Genomic DNA, 26,774 nt, shown 5'->3' on the forward strand with positions numbered 1-26,774 from the left:
TTTCGTGGACATGTTGGATGACGTTCTCATGAACTGCGGTCATCACATACAAGTAACTTATATATCTCTGGATACATTTTCAAAACAATCTAAAACAGCTGAAAATTTAAACAGTAACCCAAGTAGAAAATATCCTTTCCCTGTTTCTAAAATAAGTTTTAATATTTTCAACAAGCCGCTCCGCGTCGTACATTACCCGCGGCGGCTATTTAGTTATTTTATTTTCTAATTTTCACTAATTCATAGTTAGTGAATTCGGAACTACCCAATGCTGCGACTGAAAATATTTTTTGCTAAAAAAACTTTCAGTAGCTCGTGAATGAAGATTGTTTGTTTAATGCGGTTGACAAGTTTTCAAAAGTGCCCTATAACTTTTAATACAGTCCCTGAAATGCGGATTTAACATCCGTAACTATACCGTCTATTCTTTTTTAGATGTGAGTCCTATGTCAGACTATTTACATCGATGACTGACAATCTTGAGCACAGTCCTTGAAATGCGGTTCTCACGTCCTTAACTATACGGTCGACATCTGTTCGCTTGACAAACACGGCATACATATTTTGTTTAAGTCGACAGCATCCTACACTTCTCCTCACATTTGTTAATTTTGGTTACAAGCTGGTCAACCTTGATTTGGAAATACGATTGTTTGGATCGAGTGGCACTGATTTGATTGTTGATGTCAGTCTGAACTTGCTTGACTTCCTGTGTATCTTGTTTGCACTGCTTTATAGCTGTTTTTGTTTCCTCCGTCTCTGAGAGCAACTGGTTCACTTTTGCTTTAAAGTAACAGAAAAAAACTATTATGAGTAGGCTTATAGTCTTACGACATTTTCACATAATTAGATAATTATAATTTACGAGCCAACCCGCGGCATATCATACGCTGCTATTTAGTTGTTTTATTTTCTACTTTTCAGTAATTCTTAATTTGTGAATTCGACAGTACCAATGCTGCCACTGAAAATATTTGCTTTAAAACACTATCAGTAGGTAGTTAAGGACGATACTACCCCCACCCGCTTTCCCCCAACCCCTACCCTACCCTACACCCCCCCCCCCCCCCGTGAAAGCAGCCTCCTCTTAGTTGTAATCCTGTCATCTCAAAGTTTCCGTTTATTACCAATCAGTTTAATATTTCGTTTTCTTTTGTCATACTGTATCGTGATAATGGGGCAGTATATGTATAGAATTACCCAAATTTAAAATCTTTCAACAAGACAGATGTTAATCGAGTTTGCTAAAGCCTAAGAAGCAGTGTTCACTTATCCAGTTTCCTATATTTTCTTCTTTAGTTTTCTTAAATGTTATTGATTAATTTTAAATATCTGCTTATTATAAATATATAATAATTTGGTTATCAGGCAAACCTTAATAACAACTGTCGTTTTAATTTTTCTTCACTTTAATAAGCGCTGAGGCTTTTTACGCACTTTTAGCGATCAAATTTACACAGTACATTACATAGTACAACCTTAGTCACGATAAATTTTTATTGAGCTGCTGGTCAGAATTCTACTAGTTAAAAAAAAACTGCGCTCTATTTAATAGAATTTTTTTAAAAATTAACACTATATTTAGCATAATTTCTTTTAATGAAAGCCATCATAATTCTAATTTTCTTTGACACACATTTTTTATTATTAATAGAACAACAAATACTTAGTAGATCTTTAGCCTTAAAGTATGCGAAATGAGAAAAACAGAAAAAAGAATGAGAAGTAGTTTCAAGAAAAATAACTTTTTTCCATAACATGTAATGCCAATAAAAAGCTTCTGGTGTTTCCGAGATAACGGAAAATACAATTTAAAGTACCGCAGAAAAATCTAGCTTTAGAGAAAAGTCAAACAAAATATGATGACCGATATCGAGTTTTTCGTAGAGAACTTAGTTGTTTTTTTTTTTGTTTTTTTTTTTTTTTTTTTGTAAAACTGTTTTCATATATAAAGTCATAAAAATTGTATTTTAAACACAAGAAACAATTTTTCATGAAAGTTTTATTTTCTAAATGAAAAAAAAAATGTAGAAAAATTTGAAAGTGCAAGAAACCCATTATAACAAAAAATCAGGATTTTTTATTGATTTTCTACTAAACAAACCCCCTTAACACTAATCTCACTTGTTAATGATTTAATGATTAAAAAAAACGGAAGCAGATAAAACCTACCTTGCAAAGACTCTTTCACTTGCATACATCTGCTATCCAGGTCCTGTGTCCTTTCGTCCAGCTCGCCTACCTTCGTTATCATCTGACCATTTAGCTCCGTGAGCTTAGACTCCATCTGTTTATTTGTATCTTTCATCAACTGAATATCATCACTCGCCCTTCTATACTCATCACACCGATTCTTTGTTTCATTTTGTATTTTATTGTCAACCTTCTTTACCTGTATATCAAATGTGTTTTTAAACTGCTTTACTCGCAAATCTAATTTCCATAAAAAGTCCGACAGATCCTTTAGACGTTGATCAATGTTATTCTGTAAGTTATCGATTTTAACATTCTGCCCTTTAATCGTTGCGTCATTATTTTTAGAAGCATCTTTAAGTTTTAAGATTTCAAGTTTGAACTCTTTTTCCACCTCCGTGATTCCACTTTTCATATTATTTGCTTTCTTCTCGACACACTTTAATCTGAACCCTAGATCATTTACAGAACCTGCAAATAGATAAACATTCGTGATATAAAATGTAATATCTAATCTGTCCTTGCCTCATAAAATAATATATTCAAGGAATATGTCTCATTTATGTACGTGAAAAAATATTACTGTTACATCTAAGTGTAAACTTAAAGAAAACTTATAAAGTTATATAAATTTAAAAGAACAATATCGGAGTAGATCTTTAGGCAGCAACACTTATCTAATGACGCTAATAAAAACTAATCATACATACACTTATTCTTTAATCTTCAATGAGATATAGGAAATAATTACCCATGTTAAATGTCATTCTTTCAGCAGAAAATTAAACCCTACCTTCCAAAGTCTCTCTGACTTGCAAACATCTACTATCCAGGTCTTGGGCAAGCTCGCCTACCTGTCTTACAATGTCTTTCATCTGACCAGACAGGTCTTTAATCATATCATTGAGCTTCGAGTCCGTGGTTCTATTTGCATATTTCATCAACAGAATATCAGATCTTACAGTTTTATATTGATCATTTATATTCTTTGTTTCTGTTTCTATTTTATTGTCAAGTAGTTGCACTTGTGAAGTAAACTGTGTTGTGAATTCAGACAAACGCTTGGAGACGTCTATTTTCTCCTTAGTCGATTTCTTTTCTTGCTCTTTTATCTTGAAATCCAGAATGTCACATGTGACTTTAACATTCGCGATGGACTTTTTTTGTTTTTCGGTAACGGAAGTGGTCAGTTGTTCCATTGTATCCTGCTTCTTTGTAATTCCTTTTATTTCTTTGTCGATGTCCATGACCTTCAAATTAAGGTCCTTTAAAGAATCTAGAGATAACAGAATAAAAAGTCCATTATGTTAAACATGTTTATATCAAACATGTATAACTGTGTAAGTAGTAATCAAGCCACATGCACACATTAACCTAATTAATCTGTAACCTGATCAATAATAAATCTACCAGATATACATACAGCCTTTACAAATGTAGGCACACTTTAATGAGGTTTCGTGCTAACAATATATTAGTCTCAGAAACGTTTTCAAATATGGATTTATTTAATAATGTACTAAATTAAAAAAAACTTCGTTATCCTCTGCGAAGAATTTAGTGGGACAACTTTAATAGAATCTTGTAGTTTTGAAATGCGACAGGGTGATTAAGTGCACAACAACTCACTTTTAAGTCTCGAGTTCGGACTATGTATCCGTGTCTGTACGTTTTACCTGAACCCACAGCTCTAATGGAAACCGGATTCGTTATTAAAGGTAGCAGAGCTTAGACATGAACACACTATCTGTTGTGATTTAATATGTATGAAAGGTGTATACGTGGGAAGAATCACTGTAATTATATATATATATATATATATATATATATATATATATATATATATAGGCCTATTGTAGCGATACGCCAATCCGGATGTGTCGACGTATAACTTGTTCCACCGAGTGAACAAGGGTTCTAGTGAAACGACTGCAGTTGTTGTGTTATGAGCGAGATAAAGGGGAGGACAGTCGAAGGTGGGTTAAAAAGTGAAAGTTAATGTTTTTGGAGGATGAGAAAGCAATAGGATTAAACCATCTTGTATTGCATTACCACAAAGAGTTCTAGTTGGTGTGTTCAAATACCTTGTAACATGAGATTCGTGACGCCCTCACACCATCTGTACTACCCCTTCATACATCTAATTTATCGCCTCTATTAACATTCAGGCCCAAAAGTGAAACGTCAACTTACTTTGTAAGGTCTTTTGATTCTCGTCGTTTTCCTTCTTTAGCTCGGCGAGCTTAGAGTCCGTGATTTTATTTGAATCTTTGATCAAAAGAATATCATCTTCCACTCTGATAAATCTTTCGATTCCATTCTTTATTTCCCTTTCTAATTTATTGTTGAAGTCGATTTCTGTTACCGTCAAAGACTTTGATAGCTTATCTAAGTTAACTTTTAACTCCTCGAGTTTAACCTGTTGACCTTTTACAGTTTCATCCTGTTTGCTCACTTCTGAGTGGAGTTTGTCAACTGAACCTGCATTATGATAAAAGTAAACTTAGTTTGCTTTTGATAAAATACAGAAATACAAGATTGAATTTGTCCTTAGTGTATATCACTTGAATTTTTCGTTCTTAAATATTGAGGGAGGGGACGGCGGAGTCTTGCGCTAGACTAGAGTTCGGATCCAGAGTCCACCCAGCTCTGATGGGTACCTGACTCACGTTATGGAATTTAAGTCGGCTGTGCATATTGCTGACCAAACTATTCCCTGTATGCCGAGGTCATTGAAACAGATGAACTCTACTTTACCTACCCCATATGTCTTGGTCATAAAAAAGAGACTACATAAATAGATATTGTGGGAAATATTTGGCATGCACTTATGTACGAAAGAAGCCATTCTGCTACTCTAAAATACAAGACAAAAAAAAAACAATTACTAATAACTAGCTTTAAGTAATTGGAAAATTATTTAAATATATATATATATATATATATATATATATATATATATATATATATATATATATATATATATATATATATATATATATATATATATATATATATATATATATATATATATATAGGTAGGCCTACGCATTTTTCAATACAAAGTCGCATTGTTCCTATAAGTTAAAATAGTAGAGTTAACGACTCCAAAGAGTAATAACAGTTGTTCGAAGGCAATGTTTTACATATTAGCAAGTTAACATTGTTGATCGTAGTGGTAGCCAAGTTATTTTCATTACTGACTATGTGGTATACAAATATTAAAATTACGAGATTTATTAAAAATTCGTCTTTATTTTTTTTCATTTTAGGCATTCTGTGGGGTAGTTCATTAAAGACTAATTGCTTTTTTGCTGACTTTTAAACTGTAATTTGCGTCTCTTTTAAAAGCAAACTGTTAAATTAATTTTTAAAATGTTTTAGTTGGACTTTATGTAATCTATATTGACCCCTGTCGTGAATCATTCATTTTCACAAAGGTCCGAATCATCTCCCAGCCATAAGCAAGTTAAACTTATTTTTGGAGGACCATTTAGCATAGTGTTTCTGTTTCCTTTCTTTCGGGAAACTAAAGGGTAGGATTTTGTAAATAAATTATACGAGCTATGGTTGTAATAAATAAAATTTCCAGTTTTTCTGTAACAATATTTTACAGTTTTGATCAATAGTTTTAATGTCTGTAGCTTATCAGTATTTGTCTTCGTAACCCTCCAAGTCTCCGAGCCATAGAACAGTACTGCCTTGACATTAATAACACATAGTTATAGAATAAATTTATCAATCAGAGGTCTTATGGTAGAGCTTACAACTGCTAACCGAATGACTATAGTTTGAATCCAGGCCCGAGTCTGTTGGACGTTCCTGAATTTACCCTGCTCTGAGGGGCATCTGACTAACGTTATTGAAACCAAGTCGGCTGGACATAGTGTTGGCTAACTATATCCCTGTATGCCAAAGTCATTAAAAATAGATTAACCCCACTTCATATGCACCATTTATCCTGAGCATGAACGAGAAAAAATAATGATAACAATCAGAGACTTCTAATAGGATTTTTAAAACCCACAAATAAAAAAGGAATCTTTTTTCCCCTTTAACAAAACGCTAAAAAATTACCTTTTAAATTCCCAACGCCTAGTAGAAGATTTTCTTCCAGTTCACACGTCTTTTTTTCCAGCTCACCCACCGTAACAAAGATGTGTGTCCTCTGATGTTCACAGTCGTCGTTTTTCATAAATAGTTTTTCAAGTTGATTGTCTCTTTTTTGGTTTGTTTCTTTGATTAAACTGATTTCAGATGCCACTTTTTTAACATCATCACAGCGAATCTTTTCTTCAGTTAAAATTTTACCATCAAGCTGTTTTAAAAGTAAATCACTCTTGGTAGAAGATTCCAATACAGACTGAGAAAGCTCAGCTTTAACTTCATCAACTTTTTTATCTTGGATTTCTATCCTCTTGACCATCTCGTCACATTTTTTATTAACGCTGTCAAAAATCTCCTTTTGTTTCTCAGAAACCTCTGCCACTAGCCCGACTGTAACCGACTGTAAAGCCATGTCTTTCAATCTTATGTCAATGTCATCAACAGAACCTACATTAAACAAATTTAAATATTAAGCACAAATAGAAAATTTGGCGTTAACTGGAGTAATTGCAGTTTTAACGTGGAACGAAAATTGTGTTTTCGGAATAAAAAATCAAGTATTTTATTTTTAATCAAAACAAAAAAGTGGGGAGTATAGTCAATTAATTAAACAAACAGCTTATGTTTTCTACACTGAATTTCTGCTATTTCGGGGTAATTTCTATAATAGGGCTTGTAAGTAGGTCACCAACTTCTTATCATACTAGCCAGCTAGTATTTTTCATACTAATTGTGAATATGTTTATTAAATCGGTAACAGGAAAGATAAGTTACTTAAGCTATTGTTAAGTTATTTAAAATCGTTAAAACTGATAATGATAGTTTGAGAATTCACCTGACCCTGGCTAACGAGATTTCAAACTTTAAGTAAGAGAAGCAAAGAGACTTACAAGCCCTATTAAGGGGGTAGTCACCGGTATAAAAAAAGTTTTGTAATACTCTTTAGGAAACAATGTTTTTTCTATATCTGTTTTAAGGTACATCTGCATTTGTATTTTCACTAAAAATGATGGAAAAATCTTGGTAACTATGACAACGGCGGCCATCAACTGCTTCTAAAACAGATGCTAACACTTGCTCAGATTTAGATGGAATGCCCTCATTAATTTTGTATATGACATTTTCAATGCCTTTCACTTTAGGTAATAATCAATGAATTCATAATCTTTTATATTTTTGGGATACTTAGCTAATAATTGTTAGTGCATAACTTCAAACTAATTTTCATGAAATAAAAATAGCTTTTCCTTACTATTTTTTACATACTATAACCTATCCGTCAGTATTTTTTTTCATTGAAATCAGTTTTTTAAAAAAAAGCCCTTACCTTTGATAGATTCATATCTGGTTTGAAGATGCTTGATGTCTTCCTGACTTTCGCTAATTTTTTCCTGAGTTGAAATGTCAAGGTCATGTATTTTAGCCAAGCTATCTTTGAGCTGATTATCATGAGCAGTTATTTTATCGTGTATCTCTAAAATACTAAAATCTGTCTTTTTGTTTGCTTTTTTCATTGACTTAATATCAGATTTTATATTGTTTGTTTCGGTATTCTGATCCCGAGTTACTGTTTTTACGTCATCTTCTAGTTTTGTAAAGTGCCTTTTCATTGTGTCCGTGGATTCTGTTAAAGATTTCGATAGCTCCTGAACTTGTGTTTGTAAGAAGTCGAGTTTACTATTCTGAGCTATCACTGTTTGATTAAGTAGCTCATGTTGTTGTAACACACTTCCTAATACCTTACCAAAAGTACATTGTTTGACTGCGTAAAAACATATCTGTCTGTTCATTTTTTTCATATCCTTCTTTTCATCATCTATAACGTCTCTTATCTTATAACTAAGATCCATTAGAGAATCTAAAATAATTTAAATAATATTTTGTAAATAGAGGAAAACACATTATCTCAGTATACGATACAAAAGCAAACAAAATTCTTATTTCAGGAACCAGAATCATACAGGAAAACTAAAAAAGTAACAAAACAAATTCGCAAAAAAAAATCTATTTGTTTACACTGGTATTTACTATTACACAACTACGCGAATCGTATAAATATCATCGTATTTACAAAATCGAACATTTTGAAAAATAATTTTAAAAAATATTTTGTATATTTTTACACATTCGTGAACAATTTTTGGAAACATTAACCAATGTACAATATTTAATAAAGAGGATTTGTCTTTTATATTTCCTATATTTGCATATCTGTTCATATCAACATCTGTTATTGTAAAGTTAAGAATTATAGAAGATGAAAGCACGAAATAAATATGTTCGAAAATACAGGAATATACAGTATGCAAGTAAACGCTTTAAAAAGTGAGATAATCATGTAAAGGGGGAGAATCAAAGACAAATGCAAGGTAAATAAATTTCAGAAAAAAACAACTTTGTCAATTTTTTTAAGCTATATGCATTTTTAAACTTAAACGAAATCAAGAAAGAATCATTTTTACCTTCAGTGGAAATTGTTTTTGTTTTTAATGTAGTGATCTCATCTTTATGCTTTTCAACTGCTTCTAAAACAGTTGCTAACACTTGCTCAGATTTAGATGGAATGCCCTCATTAATTTTGTGTATGACATTTTCAATGCCTTTCACTTTAGGTAGGACATGTCTTTCAAATTCGTCCATTCTTGAGATCAGTTCAATTAAGTCTGAAATTGATACAATACGGAATATACTGCTACAATAACTATAATTAGGTAGGACATCTCTTTAAAATTCGTTCAATCTTGAGATCAGCTCTACTAAGTCTGAAATTGGTACCTTTCGGAATATGCTGCAAAACTAATTTATAATAAAAAATGGTGACGTTAAGAAGGTATAAACACGTGTATTACTTATTCTACGGTCATATTGCACCCCATGATTCAACCTTTTCATTTTTAATTAATTTAAGCTAGCCCTTGTGTGATTTAAGCGAGGCGTTCATAATCATTTATATTTCAATTTTACTCTTTCGTTTTACTGTTTATGCAACTAAAGTGATAATGTAGTTACAAAAGGAATATATATATATATATATATATATATATATATATATATATATATATATATATATATATATATATATATATATATATATATATATATGAAATGCAATCAACACATTACTACTTCATAAAATGTAAAAAATAAAATCCGCATCACGGACATACAGACCTGCATCTTGTTCGTTGTTTTGACAACGTTGTCGAAGGTAGTCCTGTAAAAAATGCAATAGTGCTAGTCATTTCAATTCTGACAGACGTGTAGTTACAATTGGACATATTAATTTCTATCAATTTTGCAAGCAATATGATCAGCTACTTAAGGAAACCCAAGAAAGGTGGCACTGAATGTCTTCAAAATAAACAAAACATAAGGACAATGGGTATAACTGATAAAAAGATGTAAATATATCCGAAAATAGTGAAGTATAATTGAGATAAATTTATTAATTTCAAATCTTGAACATATTTATAATTTCGATTCCATTTCTTTTGATAAAATGTTCAAACATTTAATGTAATTTTTATAGCCATGGGTGGACCTAGAAAACGACAGGGTTAGGTTTAGGGTCCTCCAATAAATGTCTGTATTTACCATTTCCTAAACACACACAAACACACATACAAACATACACACACCTTTATCCAAAGAATTGTTCAGGAAAATGTGAGTGTTTTATTACATATATAAATATGGGCAATGTTCAACGGCTCCACATGGTGTATAGTCATAACATGTAGGTCTACGTACCCTAGCTTTAAAAACATCTGCAACAAATGCAGTAAAATCCGTCTCGTTCACCGTAGACTCTGCAACCTCCATATCGGTCAAGTGGTAGCTGTCAGTAGTTCAAAGTTTTTGATGCCAACCAAAAAAATCTGAGAAGAAAATAGTAGGTTTAAAGCCCATAAATAAGTCCAAGCAGGAACTAATTTGACGAAGTGGGGGGTGGTTTTGAGAAAACTTTTTAAAGCACTTTAGCAATTAGAACAAAAACATTAGAAAACAAATCCTTGCGTTGATTTTGTAGGATATGTTGTGTGAATATTGAAGCAAGCAGTAATGGATTATTGGGATTACGCTAAAAAGTGACGTAATTTTAGGTAGGAGGAATCTGGCTTTTAACGACGTGTTAGACTAACAGGTTTAAGGTAGGGAATTCGCCCAAAAATCTTGACGTCATTTATTTACGACCTATAAATAGGATAGAAACAAAATCTTTTTCAATTTGTTCTAAAAATTGCAAAACATAAAACTGAAGCATTTAAGTTGATATTCAAAAATGAAAGTAAAATATATAACTAAATTATACAATTTTAGGAATATAAAAAGAGAAGTAGTATTTTTTTTGGCATTTAAGTTTTAAAAATACGACCAATAGGCTACCTGCGGTCAAATCTTCTATTCAGTATATATATATATATATATATATATATATATATATATATATATATATATATATATATATATATATATATATATATATATATATATAAACGCTGCATACCCATGTTCCGCCACGGTGTATCTTTTTTTATTTGTACCAATGTACCACAAAATTGCAAAATATCGAGTAGAAGAATGCTTTTTGCCAGTTTATTAATGAAATGTTAGAGTTGAAAGGTCAACAATACATACACACATTCACGGATATATATATATATATATATATATATATATATATATATATATATATATATATATATATATATATATACATATATATATATATATATATATATATATATATATATATATATATATATATATATATATATATATTTACTTTTTTCTTTGCTGTGTGTAGGGAGGGGTGACACCATGAAGTGCCGCACCGGGTGACACCAGGTCTAGCAACGCCAGTGGCTTGGTTTAGAAAAATACTGAAAACACCATCCCTTTAACGCAAAATTCCAAAAACATTAAATCTACTTCATCTGCCGAGCAATGGGTTGTTATGTCTAACTGGAAAAACCATCTATATATATAATTCTCTTCTGGGAGCCGTTAGAAAACAAGCTGCAAGCGCCTCCTTGCTGTCCCCTCTCTTTCTCTCTATCACTATCACTACCACCCCCACCCCACCCCCACATTGTCTGGTGAGCTGTGGTCACGCAAAATGTTTACAAAGTTAAATTAGGGGCAGATAATTTAGCTCGATTTTAAACTTACAGGAGGTAACTAAGAAATAACTAAGAGGAGGATGCTTTCACGGGGGGGGGGGGTGTAGGGTCGGGGTTAAGGGAAAGGGGGGGGGGGGGTTAATGTTTTAAAGCAAATATTTTCAGTGGCAGCATTGGTACTGTCGAATTCACAAATTATGAATTACTGAAAAGTAGAAAATAAAACAACTAAATAGCGGCGTATGATACGCTGCGGGTCGGCTCGTACCTAATAATGTACGTTAAGGTATTAGAAAGTTAAAAATGAAAGAAACATTGGTGTAAGTTTTTGCCCCCCCCCCCCCCCCCCCCCCCCATGCCCCCCAAAAAAAATTGTATCAGCTTCATGCGCCTCATTACAAAGCATTTTTATTTAAAAACACGAAAATCTATCGCTGTAATTTTTTTTTAATTAATGTCAAACACGAAACATTTAGATTCAGTTACTTATATTTAAGCTCTGTATATATTCATAACTCGTATTTTAGTAATAAAGAAAGAGGTGATGAATTTTAAACAGTTCATTTGTAATTTGAATTACTTACTTGTTTGACAACTTGTCAGTCGTTTACGTCTCCAGGAATTCACCGCACTCTCCGATCGTACTAGAGTAACAGCGTGCGTACCGTGAGTCTTATGGTGAGTTATGTGGTGAAGTATGTCTCGCCTCAGTTGGTAACGTGTATTTATTTGACAGAGTAACCTAATGTGTTGGTTATCCTGTAATCTCAAACACTGCGATAACAAATAATATTGACTGTGATGTTCAATGTTTTTGATAGATTTTTCAATATCATAACCTGTACATACGTGATTACGTTCGGCGTGGTATATTGCATTGCAGAACGATCGTTAAATTGTTTATAATTGAGACGGGTTATTGCATACTACTATCGATTTTCTATCTTTCCTTTCGACGATGAAAGGGGACGTGTTTGTGTTACTTTGGTGTGTACATCAGTGTCGAGTGGTTTTGTGGTGAATAGTGTATTAAACTCTGATCAGTAAGGACCGCGCAGATGGGGTGGAGGGGGGGGGGGGGTTATAGGCTTGAGAGGTGGGGGGTTGTGTGTGTGAGGGGCTATAAAGTGTGAGAAACATAAATATAACTTAGGATTAAAGGTGTAGGAAATAGTATTCGTTTGTTTATTTGTATTATTGAGTGTGTGTGAGGGGGTAGCTACATATAATGTTGAGCCTTGTTTCAAATCACATCTTCATGGTTTAACAACATCACCGTGCAGGTATAATATAACGGCACAGTTTGTAAAACAATTTAAATGTTAAATCAGAGTTATTTATACGAGTTTATGAAATCGTTAGGAATTATCAATGTATTAACGTTATGTGAATGGACTAAATAAATCAACTATATTCTAATAAAAAAAATTAAAATAAAACAACATATTAGAACACGGGCATTTAAAACAATGAATAGAGAAGGAATTATTTTCCGCTTACCCAGTCGAGCATCCAGACTTTCTGCTATCGTGGTTAGGTTTAGTCCCATGAGTGAGGTCAGTCACAATCGGGTATTCCTTCAGCTTCCAATTCTAGGAAATATTCTAAAAATAGCCTGCCCTCCAGCTCACCACCTTCCAATCATGTAACAGATAGTAAAAAATTGGATGTTTTTTTTTTTTTGTTGTAAGTGAGGTCAGTCACAATCGGGTATTCTTTCAGCTTCCAATTCTATGAAATATTCTAAAAATAGCCTGCCATCCACCTCACTACCCTCCAATCATGTAACAGATAGTAAAAAATGGGATGTTTTTTTTTATTGTTGTGAGGTTGGTCACAATCGGGTATTCATTCTATTTGCCAATTCTAGAAAATATACTAAAAATAGCCTGCCATCCAGCTCACCACCATCCCATCAGGTAACAGACAGTAGAAAATGGAATGTGTTTTTTTCGTTGTATCACAAAACGGGAAAAATTGTGTGTCGACATACAGTTTTGATTTCAGTTTGTGAAAACCTCTTTTCAGGGCTATTGATCCGTGATGTAAAACCCCTGACGTGATGCGAGGGGGAGGTCAGGTTACATAGTCGTGACGAGATGGGATTATGTTAACATAGTGGGATTCTAAATGTAAAATATGGGATTTTACAAATATTATAAAACAAGGAAGCATTTTTATCACTTTTAATGTGCTGTGGTACATTAGAGCTATGTCTTACCGTCACGCTAAACTGCACTAATAAGTAAAGTTTTATATCCAACCCGAAGATCTATATGGTGCAGAAAAAACAGTTCATCTGTTTCAGTGACCTCGGAATCTAATGAGATATCGTTATCAGATGTGTATCAAGTTGTCTCCACTTGACCAGATTAGATACACATAATGCAAGTGTGTCATTGAGATTAAAACACGGCATAACAACGCATCCAGGTGTTGTGTATACTTTTTTTCCTCTCGGCTAATTTTAAGAAATTTAGAAAGGCCCGTCAAATTATTCCAGATAGGAAAATAAAGGCGATAAAAACAACTCCCTTCTAAAATTAACAGAACTAAAAAGAGGAAAAGCTTCCATTCTTTAAAGCAGGATGTAATAAACGCTAAATTTCGAGAAAAATTATGTATGGGACAGTATAGGTTACACAGGCGTAGGTAGGGGAAGGGGCGCAGCCGCCACGGGTGCTGACCGGGGGGGGGGGGGGGCGGGGGGCGCCAAAGGGGGTGGAACATTTTTTTAAAGCTGATTTGATGCTGCAGTTTTTGTTTTATAAACAGTCTAAGAAATGTTATGGCTACAAGCCTTTACATACTTATTTAACTCAATTCTACCTTGATAGCGCAACTGTAAAACATATGCCCTTTAGAAACAGTGACCATAAAAAAACTGCTTTCCAGCTTTACCTAGATAGGGAGGGTGTACAAAAAAATAGGAATAATTTACACTAGATTGGTTTGTCGATAAACGTTACCACTTTTAAAAGAAAACAGTTGCAGCAAAGCGTATTGTACGATTGTTTAACCGTAAAAAAACGTAGTGGCTTTTTGGGTGAAGCGGAGGGCGCTTTTCGCTAAATAAAATCGCAAAGATTTAAATTTGATTGGTGAGTAGATAAACTTTAACACTAAGAAAAGTAACTAATTTTACTATAGCGTATTGTACGATTGTGTGGCATTTGGAAAAATGTTAGTTATTAGTATTAGTGGTTTTAAAACTTAGAAAAGTAACCAATTGTATTAAACGTATTGTGTAACAGTAAAATTTAAAATAAATATATGATGGGTGGCCGCGGCGCGCTTTTTTTTTGCCAATGTAAATGAGAAGGGATTACTCCGGAACGGTAATTAGATAAATTTATTACTTAGAATATAAACCAATTGTATTAAAGCGTAATGTACAATTTCACTAGCCAGTTGGGGTCGGCATGGTCGAGTCGGTTAAGCTCATGGTTGCTAAACCGAAAAGTCTTGAGTTCGAGACATCGGGAAGATAAGCTCGTACGCTGGGGACAGCTACTCTTCTAGGAGAGACAACTCCAAAATTAAACAACTGCTGCCTTCTAGTTTGTTCTGAAATTGGAGTCAATAGCATCAATTGCGCATAACCAATTGACATGTATACTTAATTGTGTTGGGGGGGGGGTTCCCTTCCAACACTAAAAATAAGAACAAAGAAGAGGAAGACTAGCCAGTTTTGGTAAGAAATGACAAAACTAGTTCTTTGTAAGATTGCAATTTTCATATAGTTAAGGCCCCTAGATTTACTAAACAATGTAATATTGTATTGTCATCGGAAACAAAGCTTCCCTGAAAATTTCAGCGCGCTAGCTAACTGGGAAGTGCCCGAAATTTCGATCGCAAGATTTGATGGAAAGACAAACAAATAAACAAACAAACAAACAGACGCGAAAGCAAGTTAAAGAAAACGTGGGAAAAATGGTACAACACGACGACTGCTAAAGCTTTGTTACTTTGTTCAACCTAATTGATAATTTAAAACTGTAATACACTATTATCGAAATTGCTCTAAAGATCCGACCTAAAGTAGACCAAATAATGAAAGCTTGCACGTTCTACAAACTACACTCTAAAGCCGTGGTTCTTAATCTTTTTGGAGGTACCAACCCTACCAGTTTCTTATGCGCTTTAAACCGAATCCTTCTTAATAGTTGTACAGTCCACATTTTCAAAATCTGATCGTGAATCGGGTGTGTGCCTTGACTTCCGCCGAAACTCTTGTGCTGAGATTACTATTTGTAATTATAATTAAACCTGTTGGGTAAAATTTTCATTTTTTTTTGTAAGACTGGTATTAATTATTATTATTAGTTTTAAGAACTGATTTTAATATTTTAGATTTTGGAGTTAGTGTAAGTAGAAGGGATTAGTGTTTATAGGTTTTTTAAAAATGTGTGTTTTATTATATATTTAAATAAAATAATTTATTTTCTCCTTTTACTGCAATGTTACAAAAAATAAATTTTTACCTTCCTATTCAGGCTGCCGTTGAAATTTTCTTTATAGTTATTTTAATAGTAGTTCATTTTCATATTTAAAGAAAATCATTTATTTTCTTCCTTTTAGTGCATTATTATATAAAAGCTTGCTTATAAAACATTTTTAAGGAATTTTTTTTGAAAGTACATTTTAATTTTTTATACATTAGAGTTGCATGACTGAAAACTATTGCGCACCAAATGAACATGATAAGGCGCGTATAATAGTGCGAAAATGTAGTAGTGAGAGAGCCTACTAATTTCAGAACATTGTAATTAATTCATAAAATTTAAATAGCAATGTCTTATTATATATTTAAATAAAGTAATTTTTCCCCTTTTTAGTGCATTATCACATAAAAGCTTTGTATTAAAACGTTTCTGCAAGCTTTTATTTAACTTGCTTCCTCTTGTCCCCCGGTCTCTCTGTCTGTATAGATTAAAACCTGGGAGCAAAATATGGGGCACTTTTAACCAATTTTTTTATTTGAAATTCGGCACGTGGTCAAGACCCAATGACTATGCAATATGACATTAAATTTCACTTAAATTTGAGACTTGAAAACAACACATTCTAAATCTTGCGCTATAAGAAACTAACTAGCAAACTGCCTACACAAATTTAGCCATAGTGGGTAATCCACAATAACGAAGAAAATAAAGTATGATAATAGAACGAAGGACAAATGCAATCCAGAATGAAAAACATGAACTATTTCCAAACATTCGCAAATTTACAAAAACATTTATTCAACCGCTTACATTCACCCTTATTTAAAAACTTACAGCCATGTAAGGAAAAAAAATATCCATATTTAAAACGGATAGAAATATATGTAACTTAAACTTAAATTACAAAAATTTCAGCAAACAGCAATAGGAAAAAAAATGGCACCACGTTCTCCGTCACTGGTCTGCCTACATGAACAGTCATTGGCAACACTCTAGGATGGATTTGGTCATTCTTGTACAGTCACACAAGTTCACCGCTATGCAGGGCCATGGTGCCCTCTCTGAGCAAATAATTGCAGACAAACCACCGACCTAAAATATGTTTATCATTGTTGTTTAGCCTGGAGACAATGGCCACCAGTTTGGCCATTGAGCTAAGCACTGGAGGCCGCTTTGTTGGTCAGGGCGATAACTCAACTATTCTGCACAACGGGTTTTCCGACTGCCATCCGCCCCTTTTGATTGTGCACCCACATAGACAGACCGTGGGGGTACTGCCTAGATGGATCTCCTTGTTCGTCAAGTACATGACGACAAAATCCTTTCGCGGGTTGGTCGGCTGCCTTCCTTAATGCCGAGTCACTGGTCTGCCTCACACCATATCAGGTCCCGTGCCACACCTTGGTCATTGTCTGCCCCAGCCTGGTACACTGATGGCTGACCATCACACGTCTCTCCATCAACCTAACTGGGTGTTTTTACAATCCCTACTCTAAACACAAATCTAAGCGTACATAGTCCCATGGGGACCAATTAGAAAAAAATATTCTCTAAGCTACTCTAACCCTAACAAAAACCATTTACCTTCACTAAAACACTGACCCAACTCTTGCTACCAATTCCAAGCCCTGACAAAACCCTAATTCTAATCCACCACTAAGGGTTATCTTATTAACGGGCGTGAGTGCAACTCTGGCTTAACCCAGATTGGTAAAACCCTAACCTTTAAACAACAAGATGATCAACTATATTGATTAAAAAAATTAAACCAATATATTCAAACAATCAAATAAATTCACTACAATCTAATTGTATAAAACTTCTAATCAAAACATCAAACAAAACATACAAAACACAATAAAGCAAACAACTCATCAAATAAAACACTAAACAAACATCAAACAAAACACTAAACAAACACCCAGTAAAGTTGCAACTCCAACCTGAATGGAAAAGAGAAAAAGAAGAGAAGAAATAGAAATCATGAATAAAATAAATGAAAACTATATACAATTTAAATTAACATAAACATGGTTTTAAAAAATATTAAAATACTAATGCTAACTACTACTAACGATAACTAGCCAAGGCTTCGAGTAAAACACTAATCCCTACTATTAACACTAATTATATATTGTTAAATACTAAAATCCGTTCTTATAAGTAATCTAATAACAGTCTGACCAAGAAACGCATATGGTACCCAAAAGGTTAAAACATAATTATAAGTAGTAATTTCAGCATAAACACATTTTCTAAGTAATTAAAAATAACGTGATACAAACCACAGTAAAGCCAATATATCCTCCATAATGGAAATAAGCCTAAAGTCATTGACCAACAACCTCACCACACACTAACAAATATTTTCAAGCATAAAATAAACACATCCCTCTAAGAAAAATAAAACGGACAAAATACAGTGCACGTTGCTTGCGGCCAAGTAGCCTACCCAGTTTATAATATATCCGTTCGTGGTCGAAATGAGAACAAAAAATAACGAGAAAGCCTCGGCCAGTCCGGAAAGATAAATCCAACCCAAAATGATAAACAGGAGTTACTTTTATACAAACATACGCAGAAAAAAATTCTTTCACACGCTCACTCAAATTTTGTTAGATCCATGTTTTATGTAATGAGCTCAAACTATACCTTTAGCCCTAGCTTACATGAATTTGACAAAGCACTAATTTCAATATAGTCAAAATGATAGTGTATTACTCGTTCTGAACTGCCTGTAATCTAAGAACTACATTCTAACCTTGTAGCGTGTATGGAACTGTTGACAGCGATGTTCCAACATTTTTCTCGCAGAATCCAACTCATCTATGGCATCACGTAAGTTTTTCGATTCGTTTTCTTGAGCGTTATACTTCAGATACAGGTCAACTACTTTGGAATTGCCTTTTTGATGTTCTTTTTCCATCGCTTGCATCTCACATTTCAGGCTGCATATTTCATTAGATCTGTTCTGTATTTCTCTTTTTATTACCCCATCCAACTTTGTCAGATGGCAAGTCATTACAGCGGAACTGTCTGACACTGATTTAGACAGAACTTGCAGCTTTCTCTTGAGCTCTTCTACGTTTTTACCCTCAGCAGTCAACTTGCCTTCCAGAGTGTCACACGTGACCTTGATATTCAAAAGCTTACGGTTTGCTAAATCTCTGAACTGCCGAAAGTTATCTCCGTCTTGTTGCAGTTTGTCTAGTCTACTGTACATTGACGTAATCTGCTCATCCATTGTCGTCTGCTTCTGTTTGGTCTCCGTGTTACAGTTTCCCAGATCCTTGACATTCGTTTCTAAGTCAAATACTTCGCCTAGAAATAAGATTAGAAAAAAAAAGTTAGCCCCTCTCATGGACTCTATAGATTACATGACAGTTTCTTCCTTTATTAAAGATAGCATCTGGCTTTACTGTTTTATCTTTGTTTTTAATTATTTTGTTGAAAAAATACTCAATATCTACTATTGTTGTTTTTATTAACATCAAAGTGAACGTCTCCATGATTGACAATGAAACACTGTTCGTAAAACTAATTTATATAAGACAGTTGTCAAGCATATAACTGCACTCAAATCGATGTATTAATATTAGGACATTATTAACTTGATGGATATTCTTTAAGGATATATTTGCCATTAATTTTAAAATGTATGTTTTCAAAACCTCCATTTTTCGAGGGAGGTTATTGTCATTCCATGCGATCAGTGGTAAGTATAATATATCTAAAAAATTCACATACCTTGCAAAATTTCAATGGCGTGCAGACATCTGTTATCAAAGGCCTTAATTGTTTGGTCCAGCTCGCCATTCATGTTTTTCATCTGTTTTGTTATGTCATCAGTTTTACTTGTTAGCTCCTGGAGCTTACTGTCCCTGTTTGAATTAGTATCTTCGATCAACAGAGTATCACGTCTCAAATTGTTGATAACTTCATGCAAATTCTTTGTTTCTGTTGTTATTTTATTATCAATCAATTGAAATTGTGAATTTAATTCGGCTGAAGCATTAGAGAAAGAAATAGAAACTTCTGCTTTCACGCTATCAAATTTCTTTTCTTGGTCTTTTAACTGGTCGTCCAATTTATTACATCTCTCCGTGACATTTGAAATGAACATGTTTTGTTGCTCTGAAACGGAAGCGATCAGGTCTTCCATTGTTGTCATCCTTTGTTTGATGCGTTTTGTGTCGTTCCTCATATCAATGCCCTTCAGACTTAGCTGATTCACTGAAACTAGACATAAAAGAACAAATATCCCTTTTCTTCATGTTCATGAACTTATTAGTAAAAAGTACAAAATATCACTAGAAATATTAATGACATTTTCAAGCAACGTAAAATCTATCCTCATTGTATAATTGTGTTAATGATAAATTGAATTTTTAAAATGTTATTTGAAATTCAGTAGAGGAAATGTTTTAGAACGGCAATGTTCAACGTCTAAACCTCACAATATAACGAATAAATAACAAAAAATTTGAATGGAAACCTGAAATATATGTAATTATTTAAACAGACTTATGCTTTCGTGTCACATTACTGAAACAACGGCTGGTGATTGTGTAGTCAATATGAGAGTATAAAGTTGGCTGAGCAAATTAATAAACATAATATAGGTCTATAGGTCACCAAAACGTATATATCCTACTCATCTTCTTTATTTACAAATCAGGTCCCAAATAGTACGTTGTACTTACCTTGTAAAGTCTTTTGGTCTTGATCGAGTTCCATAAGCTTAGAATCCCGAGTTTGATTTCCAACTTTGATCAACTGAATATCAGATCTTACAGTATTGTATTCTTCATGAACATTCTGTTTTTCTTTTTGTATTTTATTGTCCAGTTGTTGTAGCTGTGAGTTAAACCTGGAATCTGTCTCCGACAATGACAAAAAGAAGCTAGCATTTAACTCCTCGATGTTTAACTGTAGACCTTTAACCGTTTCATCTTGTTCGTGCATTCTTGAGTATAATTTGTTAACTGAACCTACATTAGATAAAAGTAAACATAGTGTAAAGGTAAAACAATTATTTAGAATTTCTTGCTATGTGTAAACTATATTTACTGTATTTATAAACAGTAATGACAAGTTATGTGATATTATAGGAAATACAGTAGTGAGGCATTATTTGGCACGACATTTTCTACGTAAATGTTAATTCTATACGTTTTAACTTAAAAGACGAAAGTCAAAATAAAACAGAAAATAACTATGCGAAGTTGAAATAATTTTAGTTAATTTAAATAAAGTATACTTTGAGGAAATATTAAAAAATGCAGTCTCACTATGCTTAATGGTATATTGGTGACCTACTTACAAGCCCTACCAATTTGACAAGAACTTAGTATACTCTCCATTCATTATCAGATGTAACAGAAAAAAAGTGAAATATACTCACTTTGTAAAGCCTTTTGATCTTCGTCATTTTTCTTCGTAAGGTCAGCAAGGTTAGAGAACCGGGTTTCATGTGTATCTTTTATCATCAGAATAAGTGATCTTAAAGTGTTATATTCGTCATGAACATTCTTTTTCTCTTTTTGTACTTTATTGTCTAGTTCTTGCAGCTGTGAATTCAAGCTGGATGCCGTCATCGACAATGACACAAGGAAGGTAGAATTTAACTCTACGGTTTTAGCCTGTTGTTCCTTAATCGTTCCATCATGTTCATTCAATTTTGAGTTTATTTCATTAATTGAAGCTACATTAGATAAAAATAAACTTTATATGAATTCATAAAAAAATATTTACAAATTTGTTTTGAGGTCGAATTAATCTATACTTCATTAATCGCATGAAATACTAAAGATTATTCAATGTAGTGGAAAATATTTGGCACAAAATTATCTACGATAAACCCACTGCTGTACGTCGACAACTTTGTGATATCTGATGTAAGATGTTCTAAAATATTGCAGTCGCATTATTCTTGTAGTTAAAATGTTACAGTTAAGACTTCATATTATAAGAACTATACGCTCATCTGTACTTTATAGGCAAGGTGTTACTTACTATCGAGTGAACTTAGTTTACGGTTGTGATAAACAATTCTTTTAATTAATATTTTGTAATTCGAAGAGGTGATATGAATGAAATATTCAATATCGTAAGGGCGTTGTTTACTTTAAGTGAACATACAATAATTATTCTCATTCATTGGATTTACTGCTTAGATGGGGGAAACTGACATGGAGAACTTATGTAATGAATTATATGGGCTGAAACTGGAGTAAAGTCATTCGACTGGAGAAAAAAACGAAACTGTTAGGCGGTTTCTTTTTCGCAGATGAAGAATCGGAAAATTAATTATGACAACTTTTCTTTCACAGTTTTAAGAACATTTTCTTAAAGAATATAAATATTAAACAGAATCATGCAATAGATTTTAAAATATCATAACATTACCATTCCACAATTTAAAATGTTACTATTAATTTACCATGTAAATTCTTGACATCTTGCTGACTTCTTTCTTCTATACCATGTGCCTCTTTCATCAGCTCATCAAACTTGTTTTTCATTTTTTCGGCCAGGTCGTTGTTTTTCTTAGAAAGTTCTTCAAGTTTAGTGTCTTTAGTTCGGTTTATTCCTTTCAATAAAGTAATATCAAAAGCCACATTTTTAACTTCTTCGCGTCTAGTCATGGCTTCAGTTGTTATTTTACTATCAAGCTGCTTTTCAAGTGAATTACATCTGGCTAATGATTCCAGTTGAGACGTAGACAGTTCCACCTTTACGTTATCAATTTTTGTATCTTGGGTTTTTATCTTGTTGTTCATCTCGTTACATTCCTCTTTAAAAGAGGAAAAGAACTCATGTTGTTTCTTGGTAACTTCTTCTAACCTTTGATTTAGTCTTAAGTAATTCTGTAAGACATGCCCTAAAACTTTAGTGCTAATGTTTTGTTTTTCTACGTAAAAAAGCGTTTGTCTTTTCATTTTTTCATATCTCTTTTTTTCACTTTCTTTCACGTTTCTTAGCGCAATTTTAAGAGCCATCAAAGTTTCTGAAAACGATAACATTTATATTTTTAATTATAGAAATATACAACATTTTGGCATTCGATGCACAAAAATATGGACATAATCATGTCAAGGTTTAGTATCGTTCATAAAATGGAATGTAAAATGAATGACACCAAGAATATTTATGTACAATTTTAAATAAATGCTATACCACTCCTCAATAAATTTTAGACAAAATCAAGAAATAATACACTTTACCGTCAAATGAATCTCTGTTTGCTTTTAAAGTATTTATTTCATCCTTTTGTTTTTCAATTGCATCTAAAACTGATTGCATGTTTGTGTCAGACATGGCTTGGATACTTTATAAAATTGTAAAAAGATAATAGGAATACGTCATTAATTAGGTAAACAACAGTATATATAAATATATAGTTAAAAAAATGTGCACATATCGATTTTTCTAGAACCAGGTTGTTCTAACTCCATTTTTCGTTTCGTTTTTCGAAATATAAACAACGTTGTTTTCTTGATCCACCAATCTACCAACAACATCATGGCTTAAAAGTTCTTTAGAAATCGACCCTTTTAAAACCTTTTTAATGTTTTTTTTAACATTAGAATAACATATTATAATGTATTTATTATACAAGAGCACATATACACACATAAGTCAAGCTAGATACAAGAAATATATATGTATATATATATATATATATATATATATATATATATATATATATATATATATATATATATATATATATATATATATATATATATATATGCATATATATATTTCTTGTATCTAGCTTGACTTATGTGTGTATATGAGCTCTTGTTATTACCGATATGTACCAGCCTGTACACTGTCTACCTGTTTGTAGTTATACCATTTTCTATTGTTACTTTTTTAATTTCTCGTATACGAAGTAGAGAGGAAGTATTGCAATCGTGCAAAAAAATCTCGACACAAATCTAGGGGTTTTACATCTCTCTGAGTCGGAAAAACAGTTTCGCAATATTGTCCGTATGCCTGTGTGTGTGTATGTGTGTATGTATTTGTGTGTGTATTTGTGTCAGTCAACACGATAACTTGAGTACCGTTACAGCTAGGTGGATGCAATTTCATATATAAGAATTATATCAAATTTGTAGTTTTGTTTCAACTTTACAGACATACACAAATATACACACACAGATACACACACAGACAAACGGACAAAATTGCAAAACTAAGTTTTTCCGACTCAGGAAGATGTAAAATGTCGAGGTTTGTGAAGATCTTTATTTCGATCATATGCACGATTACAATACTTCCTTTATACTTCGTATACGAGAAAGTAAAAACATTACCGCTAAGTTAAACAATCGTTAGTAAAGGATCAAACTATTAGGATATGTGAATCAATCCGATAAAATAAATACAGTCTGGAATGAACACAAAGAAAAACAAAATATTAGAACAGAGACAATTATAAATTCTGAATGAACAATACATCTTTCACTTACCCGTGTAACAATCACACTCTGCTGTCCTGTGTGTCAAGTTATCCACAGTCGTGGGTTCATTGTGTTTCATTTTCAACTTCTAGGAAATATTCTTACAAAAATAGCCTGCATCACCGTCCCTGACCTTCATTATAACAGGAGTATTATTGATTGGTTTCAGTTTGTGAATGACTACGAGGGCAATCGATGAGTGACGTAATACCCTTGAGTGCGGGGAGGGGCAGAGGCAGGTTACATCGTCGTGACCAGATAGGATAACGTTAACAGTGGGATTCTAAATGTAAAGTTAACACAAAGGGATTGTACTTCTATACATATAATTCTCTTCTTGGAGACGCTAGAAAACACCAAGCTGTAAGCGCGCCTCCTAGCAGCCCCCTCACTTCCTAACACACCCACCCCCACATGGTCTGGTGAGCTGTGGTTCACTCTAAATGTTTACAATCGTAGAGCAGGGTTTAGTGACGGCTATTAGGGGCTATTAGGGGCATATAATTTTGTTTGAAACGATTTTAAACTTAGGGGAGGTAACTAAGAGGAAGCTGCTTTCACGGGTGGGGGGGGGGGGGTTAGGGGTTGGGGGAAAGGAGGGTTTTAGTGTTTTAAAGCAAATATTTTCAGTGGCAGCATTCAAATTGTGAATTACTGAAAAGTAGAAATAGAAAAAAAAACTAAGTAGCGGTGTATGATTCGCCGCGGGTCGGCTCGTATCTTATCAAACACGGAAGTGGTTAAGGAAGATGTATTACTTCTTTGTGCTGTATTACATTAGTAAGTGTAATGTCCTACTGTCACGTTATACTGCAGTAATAGGTAAAGTTTTTTTCGCAACCCAAATATCCATGGGGCAGATAAAGTACAGTTCACCTGTTTCGGTGACCCGGTATATAAAGAGACATCGTTTTCAGATGTATGTCCAGTTGTCTCCATTTTCCCAGCTGGGTGGGCAACACAGGGACTTCATTGAGATTAAACACCGGCACGGGGTCGGCGTGGTCGAGTCGGTAAAGCTCATGGTTGCTAAACCGAAAAGTCTCCAGTTCGAACCCACGGGCAGATGAGGCTCGTTAGCTGGGGACAGCCACTCTTCTAGGAAAGACAACTCCAAATTCAAACAACTGCTGCCATGTAATTTGTTCTTGGTTGGACAAAGGCTATGGAAGCAAACCCAAAAAGAAAAGCAGGCTGAAATCGGAGTCAATGGCCTCACTGGCGCATAACCTGTTGACACGTATACTTTATTGTGTTGGGGGGGGGGGATCTCTTCCACCACTAAAATTAAGAACGAAGAAGAAGAAGTTTTAAATGACAATGCCCTTAGCCAAAGCAGGCTGAAATCGGAGTCAATGGCCTCAATGGCGCATAACCAGTTGACACGTAACGCTTAATTGTGTTGGAGGCGTGGTCGAGTCGGCAAAAAGCTCATGGTTGATAAATTCGAACAAAAGTCTCGAGTTCAATACCCACTGGCAGATAAATCTCGATCCCCTTCAACACAAATAATTAAGAACGAAGAAGAAGAAGAAGAAGAAACACCGTCCTAACAATGCCTTCAGTTTTTTAGAAAAACTTTTCTACACTCAATAGATTTTTAGAGAGTTAAAAAGATTGATCGCATTATCCTCGTTAGGAAAATTAACACGCTAAAAACTACCTCCTTCTAAAATTAAATAAACTAAAAAGAAGCTTTCGCACTCTAAAACAGTAAGTTATAAACGTTCAATTTCGCAAGTATGTTCAATAGTCTTAAAAAGTCTATGTAATCATACTAGTTTTCTTTTTAATCTTTAAAAAAAAATATGGGAAGCGATAAAATTATGGTTACCTTTTTAAAATTAAAGCCGTTGCGGAACCATCGAATACACTCATTTTCATATTTTCGCATTAAAGATAAGCCGTAGAAATAATTTTAGAATAATTTTATTAATTCAAATATTTATAAAAACCGTTCTCAACCCCTCCTTCAAGTCAACCAGAATGGCCAAGGAGAGTAAAATAATAAATGTCACAAATGTCACTTTTAAAATTGTACTTCTATGCTTTCTACAAGTACAATTATACGAAGTGTTTAAGATCGGAATGTATGTTGGCTTTACATTAACAATGTGGCTGAATATTTCTCCCTCTGACAAGATTATATGAACTCACAATGACTCCAAGCACGTTTCTCAGATTGCTATTGTTCAGGCTATGACATACGTTAAAGTTTGTAAATGCACTGACTGTAATCGCTCAAACTTACATTATTTTTCTCGGGCGACAATGTCTAGAACTTTTAAACTCAGAGTGACCCGTCCACCAAGATGGGATTTTTCGCACTCTGACAATGAAACGTGAACAGGTGATCATAGTAGCAATTATGTTAAGATTTTGTTTTTAACATATTTTGTTTATATTTAAAACAAATCTAGATCTAAACCAGATCA

The 26,774-nt window shown here is 33.4% G+C and overlaps 3 protein-coding genes across 3 annotated transcripts; all 3 read right to left on the bottom strand.

Moving 5' to 3' along the window:
• Positions 1–347: 347 nt before the first annotated feature.
• Positions 348–2,287, bottom strand: LOC131941766 (uncharacterized). Its single transcript, XM_059301249.1, has 2 exons — positions 2,173–2,287; positions 348–783 (listed from the first exon to the last, which is right to left on the bottom strand). Exons 1-2 carry the CDS (start codon positions 2,285–2,287, stop codon positions 569–571), a joined length of 330 nt encoding a protein of 109 aa, XP_059157232.1. The 3' UTR covers positions 348–568.
• An 806-nt stretch (positions 2,288–3,093) lies between these two features.
• On the bottom strand, positions 3,094–10,137 carry LOC131941679 (myosin-1-like). The gene is made up of 9 exons (XM_059301094.1): positions 10,051–10,137; positions 9,472–9,514; positions 8,763–8,963; positions 7,628–8,158; positions 7,329–7,436; positions 6,271–6,747; positions 4,387–4,674; positions 3,156–3,469; positions 3,094–3,117 (listed from the first exon to the last, which is right to left on the bottom strand). Exons 1-9 carry the CDS (start codon positions 10,120–10,122, stop codon positions 3,094–3,096), a joined length of 2,058 nt encoding a protein of 685 aa, XP_059157077.1. The 5' UTR covers positions 10,123–10,137.
• Positions 10,138–18,617: 8,480 nt separating this feature from the next.
• On the bottom strand, positions 18,618–23,188 carry LOC131941688 (putative leucine-rich repeat-containing protein DDB_G0290503). Its single transcript, XM_059301107.1, has 6 exons — positions 23,095–23,188; positions 22,311–22,877; positions 21,273–21,572; positions 20,572–20,859; positions 19,616–20,107; positions 18,618–19,189 (listed from the first exon to the last, which is right to left on the bottom strand). The coding sequence occupies exons 1-6, from the start codon at positions 23,186–23,188 to the stop codon at positions 18,618–18,620; spliced, it is 2,313 nt and encodes a 770-aa protein (XP_059157090.1).
• Between the last annotated feature and the right edge of the window lie 3,586 nt (positions 23,189–26,774).

Source organism: Physella acuta, unplaced genomic scaffold, assembly GCF_028476545.2.
Source record: "Physella acuta isolate Inbredline_101_S28 unplaced genomic scaffold, ASM2847654v3 ptg000030l, whole genome shotgun sequence".
NCBI classification, from domain to species: domain Eukaryota; kingdom Metazoa; phylum Mollusca; class Gastropoda; family Physidae; genus Physella; species Physella acuta.